The sequence below is a fragment of the Paramisgurnus dabryanus genome, chromosome 23 (assembly GCF_030506205.2).
Source record: "Paramisgurnus dabryanus chromosome 23, PD_genome_1.1, whole genome shotgun sequence".
NCBI classification, from domain to species: domain Eukaryota; kingdom Metazoa; phylum Chordata; class Actinopteri; order Cypriniformes; family Cobitidae; genus Paramisgurnus; species Paramisgurnus dabryanus.
The window spans coordinates 30,242,168-30,255,807 of record NC_133359.1 but is presented as its reverse complement, the minus strand read 5'-3'; the positions used below and the strand labels follow the sequence as shown (position 1 = coordinate 30,255,807).

At 39.4% G+C, this 13,640-nt stretch overlaps 1 protein-coding gene across 8 annotated transcripts in view; it reads left to right on the top strand.

Moving 5' to 3' along the window:
• pamr1b (peptidase domain containing associated with muscle regeneration 1b) overlaps window positions 1–12,763 on the top strand; it is a 205,704-nt gene extending 192,941 nt beyond the window's left edge. For all 8 annotated transcript variants that reach the window (XM_065297994.2, XM_065297996.2, XM_065297995.2 and 5 more), the window contains 2 exons: window positions 2,621–2,967; window positions 8,128–12,763. In XM_065297994.2, the coding sequence (XP_065154066.2) occupies window positions 2,621–2,967; window positions 8,128–8,682 (902 nt within the window). In that variant the 3' untranslated portion in view covers window positions 8,683–12,763. The remainder of the gene's footprint in view (window positions 1–2,620; window positions 2,968–8,127) is intronic.
• The last annotated feature ends 877 nt before the right edge of the window (window positions 12,764–13,640 follow it).

The window sequence follows — 13,640 nt, the reverse complement described above, 5'->3', positions numbered from 1 at the left end:
TGCAAAGTAGGGGGTACATGTGTGCTTTGGACTTGATCAAAACGTGTGTCTCTGGCAGAATGTTATAAACTATGTGCTCATGAGGCGGAGTCTGTGAGAGGTCATGGGTGGGGTGTAAAAATCAATTTGACATCACATTGAAAGGACAGCCTGTTTTGTGTGACTGTTGCAGTTTAAATTAGATTGCACAAAGAAGAATTGATGGATTTTTATTATTACAGGATGCGACTCACTTTTTTGCTGGAAACACATTTAAAGACCAGCAGCCATATCTCCCTGTAGCCCAAGACAGCTTTCCCACTGAAGCTAAGCAGGGTTGAGCCTGGTCAGTACTTGGATGGGAGACCACCTGGTAAAACCAGGTTGCTGCTGGTAGAGGTGTTAGTGAGACCAGTAGGGGGTGCTCTGTGTGGGTCCTAGCACCCCAGTATAGTGATGGGGACACTATACTGTCAAAAAGCATATACTGTCATCTTTCGGATGAGACGTTAAACCCAGGTCCTGACTCTCTGTGGTCATTAAAAATCCCAGGATGTCATTTGAAAAAGAGTAGGGGTGTGCCCTGGCATCCTGGCCAAACTTGCCCATTGGCCTACTAATCATCCCCATATCTACTAATTGGCTATTCATCCAAACGATTCATCCAAAATAATTAATGAAAGCACCTGAAATCAAAATTACATAATTACAGTGTTGAATCCAGCACTGTAAAAAAATCTGTATAAATTACAGCATTACTGGCAGCTGGTTGCCATTAATGGAGAGGAGACTGAGTGTGTGTTATTAACTGGCAATAGTTAATAACACACTCAGTCTCCTCTCCATTAATAAGTGGGTGTGTGGTGGGCGTTCTGGTGCAATGATGCGACGGCAGCCATATTGCACCAGAACGCCCACCACACACCCACTTATTAATGGAGAGGAGACTGAGTGTGTTATTAACTGTTGCCGGGGCTAAGCCCCGGCACATAGGCTGAAGGTCGCGCTCTGCTCTTGCCAGTGTACCCGCTGCGCTTGTGCGTGTGTACTCGCTGCGCTGGTGCGTGTGCACTGATGCGAAGGGAATAATGCGTTTTCATTCATTATGGGGCATACTCACCAACGCAAGTTCAACGATTTGCGCGAGCAGATTACATACAAAGTCAATGCAAAGACGCAACCAGGCGCGTCCTCGCACGGGGCGATGCAAATGACGCGAATTGGGCGCCGCAATTGCCGCGAAAAGATGCGCTTTCCCTTTAAATGCGTCTTCGCGCAAGTTATGCAACTCAAGCGAAAAAACTCAGAACTTCAAGAACGCGCTCTCACGCAGGATCATTTGATGAGAGAGAGAGAGAGAGAGAGAGACCGAGAGAGAGAGACAGAGGTAAGAATGGTGCCCACGTCGAGAAAACTTAATAGAAGACTAGAAACGTGTAAAGGATTAAAGTATGTATGTCACTCATTTAATTACATTATGTTAAGTATAACACTGGATATAACTCATTATATAGTTTAATAAAATAATGTATTTTGATTACACCAATCAAACCTAACTATATGATTGTTTTAGCTGCTGACCAGCATAGGGAATCTCTATGTCTAATTTATAAGACATGTTGATGATACAGTACTGTGTGTTGTACCTTTTCTTGTTAATTGAGTCTTTTGGGGTAGCCTATCTTATGCCTAGAATTATTCAAGGAGGTTGATTATTTTAAATCTGATCAGTTGTGCATAATGACATGTGCAACAAATGGATATAGGGTGTCAAACACATATATCTGCATCATTTAAAATTCAGAAGCTCTTCTTAAAATATTTTGGGTCAACCTCTGGCACAGCTTTAAAGCTGAAACTTATCAAATCCTATAAGAGGTCCAGAATGTCATTGAAACACACCAGTGGCTTTGGTATCATCAGTATTAAACATGTTACCCCTTGAAGTACCCCTCCCCGCAGAGCCCCCCCACATAACAAATCCCAATTTAACCCCTGGTAACAATGTATTTTAAACCCTTGTCTTGTATCAAAATAAACCTTTTCTAACTGCCTTGCATGTTGAAGTATCTTACTATAACTCACATTGTACTCTTGTTTTAATATTGTGGTCAAAATACACAAACTCTTCAGACCTGCATAAATATGCAAATAGCATTAGCCAATCCACAGACATCCACTGACATGCCCTCTGAGATGGGAATACTGTTTAAAGCCACATTTCATCTCTAGTGCTTACTTCTGAAACCATGTTTGTGTGCTGTGCAATATACAAGCATGAGCTAAATCAATTTGTGCCCGACCCCTACATCAATATCATAAAAGTCCATTTTGTAATTTCACCATGTAACAGAGCTTACTCATATGTTTACACAAGAGCTTCTTTTTTGAGAATAAAACATTATTGGTTTGTTCCACTGAAAAACAAAATTGTATTTTGAGCATGAGTGAGTAAATGGTTACAGAATTTCTTATTTGATGAAGTTTTATATGAATCTTCCAATTGTGTATGAGCTTACAAAAGTTTATTGTGAACTTCTTGGTAGTGCAAGAAAAATAAACTATAATGCATGTAATAGGATGTAATAAAAAGTACATCACCACAATTCTTTGTTTTTTGTTTCTTCTTTTTCTATGCCAGTGTGTGGAAAGCTGACAAACTTTGACCATCAGCACCCAGCAGAGACTAACTGGCCCTGGCTGGCTGCCATCTATCGTTTGCCTGCTTCAAGTAAACCAGGGAAACACTCAAGTGTGGCGGAGATAAAGGGAAAAGACGCTAAGCTGATGGAGGAAGAGATTGATTTGGGCGATTGGCAGCTTATCTGCAGCGGAGCCCTGGTGAACCAGCGCAGCGTGGTAGTAGCTGCACACTGCATCACAGAGTTGGGGAAAATATATCCACTTGACACATCTGAAATCAGAGTATTGCTCGGCAAACAGTATCGTAGTGATCTGAGAATGACCAAAGGATTACAGCAGTTACGGGTAAGCTTCACAAATGATTAGGTTATGAATACTACCGGTCAAACATTTTGACACATTTCTATGGAAAATTTTTACAGACAATATTTAAAAATAATTGCAAATTGAGTGAGTTTTCTACTTGTGGCTGTAAAAACTGTGACATAATTTAAATTAATTTCCGTTTACACAAAAGTACAATGTATGCCACATTTCAAGTCAATTTGCAATTGAATTTCCAATGTTTTTCCAGTTACGACCCTGCTGTATTTTATTATAAGTTGCAAATTGCACATTTGCTGTTTCACTTGCTCTGAAATAACAATTTCCTTTGCATTTGCGTTTCCAATGCCTGGACGTAAGCCTGTGAATCACTGTTTGGGTGGTGGGATTATACAGTAGGGTGTTTTAGCATTTAGAAGCAAAATCCCCCCACAGTCGACCACTCTTTAACGCTTCTTGCGCTTTAATGGCCACAAGGTGGAGCACAAGAAAAGGTAAAATGATAACTAACAAAAATCTTTATGGTCATTAAATTATATTATTACCTTAGTAATGTTCCAACAATTATTAACCAAATAAGCTAAAGCACTATTTGAAAGCACTGTTTGTATTTGGAAGTGGCTTCACTCACAGTTGCTCATGTTTTAGAGTCCCTATTATACTATAAGAGTTAGAGATCGACCAATATATCTGTTTCCTAATATTTTCCCTGATATTTAAAGATTTTCCCATTATTGGATATCAGTTTTGTAATATTGGATTGACCGATAAACACCGTTTTAAGAATTGCACACTGGGTACCATTTCATGACAGCATTTGAGGAGAGGAGCTAACACAAACAGTGTGCACAGCAAATATAAGCAGAGTGACTTCATTAAAAGCCAACTCACACGCTTTCTCCATGTGACACACAGTTTTGCCTGTTTTCACAATAATTGCTCTTCAGTGCGATCACCTCGCTGCTCCAAAGATAAAGCCTTCACTTGCTGTGGAACAAACATGGTTTTCTTAGACAAGCACACACAGGCTTGTGCGCCTCTCTGGCAGAGAGGGACCAAAGGACAGAGCTGTGACAAGCTCACAAAGGTTTTTTGCTGCTGTGGTGCAGCCATTTTGTGCTCAGCACTCACAGAACCGTATGCCCCTCCCCCTCCTCAAGTGGCAAGAGTGAGTGGCATCCGCATATTTAGCGACCTCAACGATTGGCTGTTATAGCTTGTCCTGCTCCAACACCTGGAGAATTTGGGGTTAAAAACAACCACTAAAAGAGCTTGCTTACCCTGACACAAGGGATTGTGCTGATTAGCATGACGCTCGACTCCAACAGGGCTTGAGTCTGACTCACAACAGAACGTGCCCATCTTCAGTCGATCGGTATCGACGTTTTGCCTTGGAGGAGAACACACACTGCCCAAATGAATTTTCGGTTACACTTTATTTTGATAGTCCACTTTAGACATTTTACTAACTATAAACAACTTTGCAACTACATGTCAACTAACTTTCAATAATTTGCAACTATACGTCAACTAACTGTTATTAGAGTATTAGTAGACTGTAAGGGTTGGGGTTAGGGAAGAGGTTTGGGTTAGTGGAATAAGTTGACATGCACCTGCAAAGATACTTATAGACAGTTGAATGTCTGTTGAGATATCATCACAATAAAGTGTTAGTAGATATTAAGCAGACAGTCTACTAATTCTCTAAAGATTGGTAGTTGATAAGTAGTTGCAAAGTTACTTATAATTAGTAAAATGTCTAAAGTGGACTATCGAAATAAAGTGTTACCAAATTTTCTAAATAGTGAGACACCTTGTCACAGACACGGCCGGCATGCCTTCTGTATGCATGTAGCTCTGTTGCCGCAAATCCTCAACAGGATCAGGGAGGACAAATGGACGGTGTTGCTGATTGTTCTCTTATGGCAAAACTAAACACTATAATAGAGGCTAGGGCCCCTTCCATAAGGCGCCTTTAAGCACAAAAGTGTATAGCAAAGAGCTTAGATCCCGCAAACTGTAGCATGGAACATAACCTCTTCTTTCTACATGAGCTGCTGGATAGCGCCATGTGCCCTCTACGCTAAAAGTCTATGTGACAGCTATAGCAGCAAATCATGCTCCAGTAGCTGGCCAGTCTAATGGGAAACATGACTTTATTGTAAAGGTTCTCAAAGGTGCGTGAAGATTTAAACCCGCCTAGACCGCGCACTGCCCAGTCTTGGGATCTGTCCATGGTCCTGAAAGTGCTGCCCCTTCGAGACTCTTGAACAGGCGGACCTGCAAGCCCTCTCGTTTAAAATCGTTCTTCTCCTCGCTTTGGCATTGGTTAAATGAGTTGCTGATTTACATGCTTTCTCCACAGACCCTTTGTTTTTGGAGTTCGGCCCTAAAGATAACAAAACAATCCTTAGGCCATCCCTAGGGATGGGGTGCATCCCTAAAGTCTTATCGACAACTTTCAGAATTCAAGTGGTTTCCCTGCTCGCCTTCTCCCGGCGAACAACCACCTAACCCGCTCTTCCTCCTTCAGGAAGAAAAACAGCTGTTTGTTAGCTTTGCAGATCAGTCATTGGGTATGCCTATCACTAAACAGAGGTCATCCAAATAAATTGTTAAAGCCATCTTTTTCGCATATGCCTCCCTGAACAAGCGGGGCCCCCTTGGTGTTAAAGCCCACTCTACACAAGGTATGGCTTCATCATGGGCATGGTCTACAGGGATTTCCATCTCAGATATATGTGACCCGTCACGGAAACCAGGGACACAAGTCGGCAGCACAAGTTTCGAGAAAATGAGAAACAAAGTTTTTTTTTCAAAATTTGTGATTTTCGTTTTATTGCAGAATCTGTTAGTTGAGATCACGAAGAAGCCTCTCCATGTTTGAGATAGCAGTTTTTGTATATTTAAAAGCGTACATTTTGCGTTTGAAACAGGCTTGTTTTTCCGGAGATTCTAGCGTGCAGCGGGGGGCGTCATTGTCTGTGTGTATATTTACATACTGTATAAGCTTTTGTTTTCGCCTCCGCCCCCAAAGGGAACAGCGTGACTACTAAATAAGGATAGTTCGCCCAAAAATGAAAATAATGTAATTAATGACTCACCCTTATGTCGTTCTAAACTCAGAAGACCTCCGTTCATCTTCGGAACACAGTTTAAGATGTTTTATCGTTAGATTTAGTCCGAGAGCTTTCTATCCCCTTCATTGAAAATCTATGTATGGTTCCATGTCCAGAAAGGTAATAAAACATCATCAAAGTAGTCCATGTGACATCAGTGGGTCAGTAAGATTGTGTTGATGCATCGAAAATACAGTTTGGTCCAAAAATAGCAGAATTACGACTTTATTCAGCATTGTCTTCTCTTCCGGCTCGAGCGTGAAGTCACGTGACTGTAGTGACTCGGCTGCCCTCTTCCTCAGACATGTTTGCTAAGTTTTTTTTTTTTCAAACTTATAGCCTGCGTCTCCCCAGACTGTAAAGCTCGGGCGCACAAAACAAAAGAAAAATAAAAGAAGCTGGGGCGGAACAAATAACAGTCAGCCGCATCGTACGTCAGCCGCGTCACTGACTTTATGCGGCGCCGCAGTCGGATGACGTCAAAGTACCGCGAGAGCTCTTCAAGAGTAGTTTAATTTTGACTCGCTCTCGCGGTACTTTGACGTCATCTCTATGTCAGTTCTTGCAGCGCCGCATGAGTCCAAACACACAGAAGTTACACAGATATCGTTGTATTCTTCATATAATTGGCTACATGTTTTGTCTATCAATATTTTCCATGAAGTCATTGGCTGATGGAGGAACGAGCGAGCCATTGGTAACATCTCTAAAGGATGTCACGTTTTCGACGGCGCTGTTTGGATGATCTATTATACTACTTCCCTATTTTAAATACAAACTTTGAAGGCGGGTTCATGTGTTTAATGGAGTGTAAGCTCATATACCCTTACATGTTACAATTTAAACAGTCTTCAGATTGTATATTATATTGTATTACGAGACATTCATGCGAAATCTGATGTAAACAATCTATATTTCACGGATTATACGCATTTGTGGACAAAAATTGTCATTGGATAATCTGAAACAGACTGGGTTCGACCTGTGTTTCCCACAAAGGTAAAAAGAGTCATGTTTATTTTTGCATGTTGTCATTTGGTCATAAAATACTACATATGATGCTAGAACATCTCAAAACGGCTTTACAGTGGGTATGGCTTAGCTAAATGAGATGTAAATGAGCCCTATTGTCTCCCCCAGCTGGAAAGAAGAGTCCCTTTCATCTCGATTTTCTCGGTTTGAGTATTTCTGAGTTCCTATATTCAAATGGCCACAACTTCTCCAAATCTTATCAGATTTCCACGTGTTACACATCGTTGGAAAGCTTAGAAACTGCACTTTCAATTGCATCTGTTGAATTTGTATAACTCAAAATGCCCAGATCCGAATTGTTTCCGTGACTGGTCACATATTTGAAGCGGCCGGCTGGTCCTCGACGTCTACACTTGTCAGATTTGCAGCCTGGACATTACTACCTTACAAACGCAGGCCCTGTCAGCCTAATCACAAAATAATCACATTTGTGGTGTGCTTTGATAGCCCACCTATACACACATCAACTGTTTATATGGTGCTTTACACTCCAAGCTCCATTTTCCTGAGCTCACTGGTGTAATGAATCGTATTGATTGGGAGCGGTAAGGTTACTCACGTAACCCTGGTTCCCTGAAATAACTGGAACGGGCATTGCGTAGCTGGCCATGCTTAAACATCACGCAGTGAGAGTTTTTGACTGCATGCTTCAGTCGAAAAGATACTCTATTGTGTTCAACCCGGACTTAGGGCATAATCCCAGCCCCTTTTTGCAGGCTCAAACTGTAATTTTTACAGATGTTAAACAATAGGCTTCAATTGCGGAGTAAACAGGAGTTTCCCCATAGCATCAGCTAGTGACGCAATGCTCGTTCCTGTTATTTCGGGGAACCAGGGTTACGTGAGTAACCTTATAGTTTTTTTCTAAGTTATCATTTTACCTTTTCTTGTGCTCCACCTTGTGGCCATTTAAAAGCGAGCAGTGGTCGACTGCTAGTTACATCGCTTCCAAACGTCAAAAGAGGCATTTACAGTATATCCGGCAATTAAACTGTAATAGACTTGCCTTGTCTTATCTTTGATTGACCAGGTATCCTTTATTACTCTACATCCAAACTATGATCCCTTGGTGCTGGATTCAGATGTCGCCATATTAAAGCTCTTGGACAAGGCTCGTATCGGAGACTACGTGCTACCAATCTGCCTACCAAATGCTCATGAGATCACAGAAGACTCCAGACTAGGCATAGTAACGGGCTGGTCCCTCTTATCTGACAAAAGAGCTGGAGATATGGAGAAAGCCCGTGTTGGCCATGTGAAGCTGGGGGATATTGTTCAATGTGAGCAGCAATATGCCAGTTATGGTGTTCCAATAAGTGTTTCTGAAAACATGCTGTGCGGGCGGCAGGGCACTGGTTTTGATCAGTCAAACATTTGCCCGGCAGACACTGGAGGGATTCTTATCCTTCCACCCGTTTCCTCAGATTCAATTGTCACATCTTACCAAGGAATGGCTTCACAAGAGTGGAAACTTCTGGGGTTGGTTAGTTTTGGATATGATTCTTTAAACTGCAACCCAGAGCTTTATACTGTGTACACTGGTATTACAAATTTTATTGAATTTATAGAGGAAAATATGAAATAGAGTGATACACACAAATCTACACAAAAATATCAATATTTTTCTGCTTCTTATAAAATTGGGTCATAAGGTTAATGCATGGGATAATATACACTGGACTATCATATATATTGGGCGTTGACTCACTTTAAAACTTGTAATTAACCATTATAAAGGAGATATAAAAAAATGTAGTACTAAAGCAACATACATTTCTTATTATATCCTAAAATATATCAGTGCCATGGTTTTATCTCAAGATGGGCACCAAGAATGGTTTTTTTTAAGTGACTTTGATCAAAGCTATTTAAAAGTCCTAATTTAAAGGACAACTTTGGTCCGATTCTTGATTTTACATTTCCCTTGGAGTGTATGTTTGTATTAGTACATGTTAACGATATGCAAAAGGTACAAACACCAAGGTAAACAATGATGCGAGATATCGTTTCCAACATAACTCTCTTTTCTTGGACTACAACAAACACACGGATTGTAGGCAAGTTTACTTCCTGGGCCTGTTGACGTGGACATGACGGTCATTATCATAATTCCTCCTGCTTTGACTCACAGCCTGTAAATTAACTCCTGTCAGCATTGCATTGTGAGCAAATCTTTCAAACGTGGTATGGAGCGACACGTTTCCGGCTGACATCAGAGGTATTCAGGCCAGTCACAACGTACAGATTAGCTGGCTGATCAGGGACACAGCGCTTTTCAGATCGAGGAGCTTTTTGAAAAAGCAGAGCATTGGAGGAAAGCATGATATCTGGAGCTACAAAAATGTACTGTATGTGAAAAAGAATTAGCTTTTTTTACCATAAACCACGCAAACACACTGCATTATACCAATACTCAAAATAACGTTTGTTTTTAACAATGAAATAGGTGCACTTTAACTATGGCCTGGCTTAATCTAAGCATTGTCTATGAACCATGTACTGACCTCGAGGTGCTCAGGTAAGTTAAGAATGATATTGACTTTTAGCCTTTAAAGTGTACATATATTGTAATATTGTGTTCACCATTGTCAAACATGACTTAACGATGTATTTATTACATAAATTGTCATTATGATAACCTAGCTAATAATCATATAGTTTAACTGAGTTGGGATTGTTAACAAGAGCTGAGATTGGATATTACCATGCATGATAATTTTTTCAATTCAATTCAATTTTATTTATATAGCGCTTTTCACAATTGGTGATTGTTTCAAAGCAGCTTAACATTAATAGAAGCAGTGGAAAGCACAGAAAAACGACAGATAGCACAACATAATACACGATAGCACAAGCAGCTAAATTTGCTGCGGCTATGAATCAACATTAAGCGTGCGTATTGCTAATGTAACGTAAAGAAGAGGGTGCTAAGTTAAGCCCAAGAAGGCTGCCTCCCCGGGTTGAAAAACCCCCTAGGAGAGAAAAACCCCAGGCTTAGCCGGGAAAGTAAGTGGAAAGTAAGTGGAATATACACACACATACACACACATGTACATATAGGTATTGAAGATACAACGTCACCCCAGTGACAGACTCTGCACAGTTTGGTTTGGGGAGAACGAGAAAAATGCACGGGACGGCGAATGTTTTTGGAGATGGATGCAGTGACACCCTTTTAAGGACTGAAGTCCCGCCCCCGACTAGTGGGCTTAACACCACAAATCTATACCCACCGAGCTTCATTGAAATCCGGACGAGCAAGAGAGTAAAGGGGAGACGGGGACGAGAAACTACTCGACTCAGAAACCTCAGGAGGAGGGCCGAGCAAGTGATAACATAAAAACTGATAAATTACAGTTTTTCTGAAATGCTAAAACACATTTCTTGAAACCAGGACTCATTTTGTTATAACTTTAAATACAAATCAAGATTTTCAAACTAAATTCACAAAACCCCTGACTCTTCCAGCAAAATCGTACAATCCTTTCAAAACCATTTCAACTATAGCGGTGAGCGGGGCACAAACTAACGTGGGTTTAATTGTAATGCAGCTACTTTAAATATTTATACAAGACCAAGCAATCTGTGCTTTTGGTGTTTTTCTCTTACTGTCAGATGATCTCCTGTGAATTTGTGAAAAGTTTTGATGTGTTTTGGTTAAGATATTGAACAAAGAGTGTTTTGGAGGCATAAAAGTAAATTCCTTCATCTTATGTAGTTTTGGATTTCTGAGTTGGGTGTGTAAGTCACCAAATCCAAGCTTATATTTTTTTAATCAATGTCTTGTTACCTAAAACATAACAACATTTGAAACAAATTAGCCTCCAGTGTACAATGATAATAAAATGGAAACAGTGTAAATACTATTCATCAAAATGATAACTGTTACTACAATATTAGGGGAATCATAAAAAATTATAATTTTGTCTTAATTGTGCAGCCCTTTAAAAAAATCTATTTATATAAATTAATGCATAATACAAGGATGGCTAGATGAAGGATAATGGATGGATGAATTTGTGGATATCTATCTATTATAGGCATATATATAAACAATATCCACATTTAGTATATAGACAGAATTGTATTGAATTATTTGTGTTTAAACTATATATTCTAGCAGGTATTACAACAAACCCTCTGTTACAACTAACCCCTCCTATGGGGTAAGTTGTAATGTTTGCACTCCTGTCACTTCCGGTGTAATTGTACGATAACAGTACAGTAGGTCCCACCAACAAACTTTAAGTGTTCATTTGTAGCATAGATGTGTGTGTGTTGATTGTGTAAAAAATTATTAATAACTTAACTTAAATATTTTTTGAATGATAGAACCGAAGTAAAAAAGTGGTAGGTTGTGCCCCGCTCTGCCAAAAACAAATAAGTCTATAATATAAAACACTACAGAGCACCCATTAGACATTACCTTAAAAAATGGAAAACAACATATGAGGCTCTGCCTCATACTCTTCATCTGCTTCTCAGACTGTTTCTAATCCACGGTAAAAAAATATTAAAAAAAAGTGTGAACAATCTTTAATTGTTGTGTTTACTTAATGATAACTTTGTTGTAGTTGTGTTCAACTTGTGCTTGCCGGCCTATAGCGTTTTGCAAAACAAGTGTGAAATGTGTTTTAGTGAGAAATTTGCGAACAGTGTCTATGTTTAAGGTTTTTCCCAAAAGCGTGAATGTAAAATGGGCTTAGGTCCCTGGGAATTTGTTCAGAGAACGGGGTTTAGTGTTTTAGCCATTCAGAAAAACTGTAAAACACCACTTAAAGGAATTACTGAGCTAAATTTAAAAGACAAATTATTTCATGATGTTTAAAGGTTTATTATGTAAAGTAAACTTTTAAGTTTAAGAAAATCGTGAAAATAACTAATCATGATTTACTACACATATTTTGTAGAATTTACCTGATGCAGCAGAATTAATGTAACAATCACCGTAAACATTTTGTCCAAAGAATGTGTCAGACTAACTGGTTTAGCATGAACTGTAATGTCACATCTGCTGCTGACCATTCCAAACTGCCCATTCCTCTGTCCCAGCAAAAGAGAGTGCCCTCGCCTGAAATCTGACTTTCTATGTCCTCCATCACACCTGCTTTTTATTACTCAAAAAATACATATGTGCTTTACTTAGGGGCAGTATTGCGTAGTGGTTAGTGAATCGGATTTGTAATATGAGAATTGCTGGTTCAAGTCTCTTGGCAGGCAGGTTGCTCCCAGGGCACTGAAGGAATAGCTGCCTGCTGTTTGTGTGTGGTGTACACAATAAATTGTACATAAATATTCTTCGAAAAATATATTTTTTTTGTCTATACATATAATTCCCTGTCATTTTTTTAACAACTGATTCCAAGTGAATAAAATGAATACAATTTTAGACTACAATATATATATATATTTTACAATTTGTGTGTGAGGGTGTGTGGTTAGTGTGTGTGCAGTGCGTTAGTTCACTACTTACTGGAATGGGCTAAATACAGAGTTCACATGTGTTCCATACTTGACAAGCATGTCACTTCCATTTTACCAACAAAACCTAGTCAGTATAAAAGGATGTTGTTCTGTCACCAAATGCCAAGTATTAAATGTGCTGTTCTGTTGATGTGGTCAATTGTATATGGTAAAACAGGCGAAAAATAAAATGTGACATTCTGTACTTTTGTCTCATATTTACATTTAATGTTTAGACATTTCTTGACTCCACAACACCCTTGTCAAAAAGTCCTAAAGGATTTCAATAAGAATCATGTACAGGAATCAATTTAGAATTTCTATCATATTTTGGAACCGTTCACTGTAAAAAAAAATCTGTAGAAATTACAGTATTACTGGGTATTAACTGCCAGTAACTTACTGTAGATTTTACATTTATGTTATTTACTGGCAGTGGCAACAGTTTGTTCAAAGTGAAATGAACATGAAACATTTTCAGTCTTTATCCTCTACAGCAGGGGTTCTCAAAGTTTATATTCAAAGGTCCAAATCTGAATTCTCATCATTTTCCTAGGTCCGGAAAAACTTTATGTAAATCATTTGTTTATATAACAAATCAACACAAATAGTTTGGGAAAAAAATAAGTGTATTTTGCATTTAAAGTAAAAAAAATTTTTTAAACATAAACACAAGAAATATGCCAAAATTAACCAGGTGCAAAATACAGAGCAACCTAATTAGAGAATGGCACAGTTTGTTCTCTATCAGATGCATAAACCATGGCAAAAAAAAAGGGTGGTTGGTAGGCAGAGACACTGACCAAAATTAGGGGTGCACCTATAAATTGGCTGATGATGCTTGCTTGCTATGCTTCTCAATGAATTATGGTGAAATGCCGCTACATCCAAAAGCCAGGGGGCGCTCTCTGGCAGAAACTAAACATGCGAAGAACCAGCGAAGAACCAGACACACGCAGCTCCAGGAAATGTCTTAAAGTGTAACTAAACCCCTGGTCAGAGCCTGACTCCACCCACTGCAATATTTGAAAAATGCAAGAAAAGTGGGCAGATCCCAACGGAGATAGAGGGGACGAACTA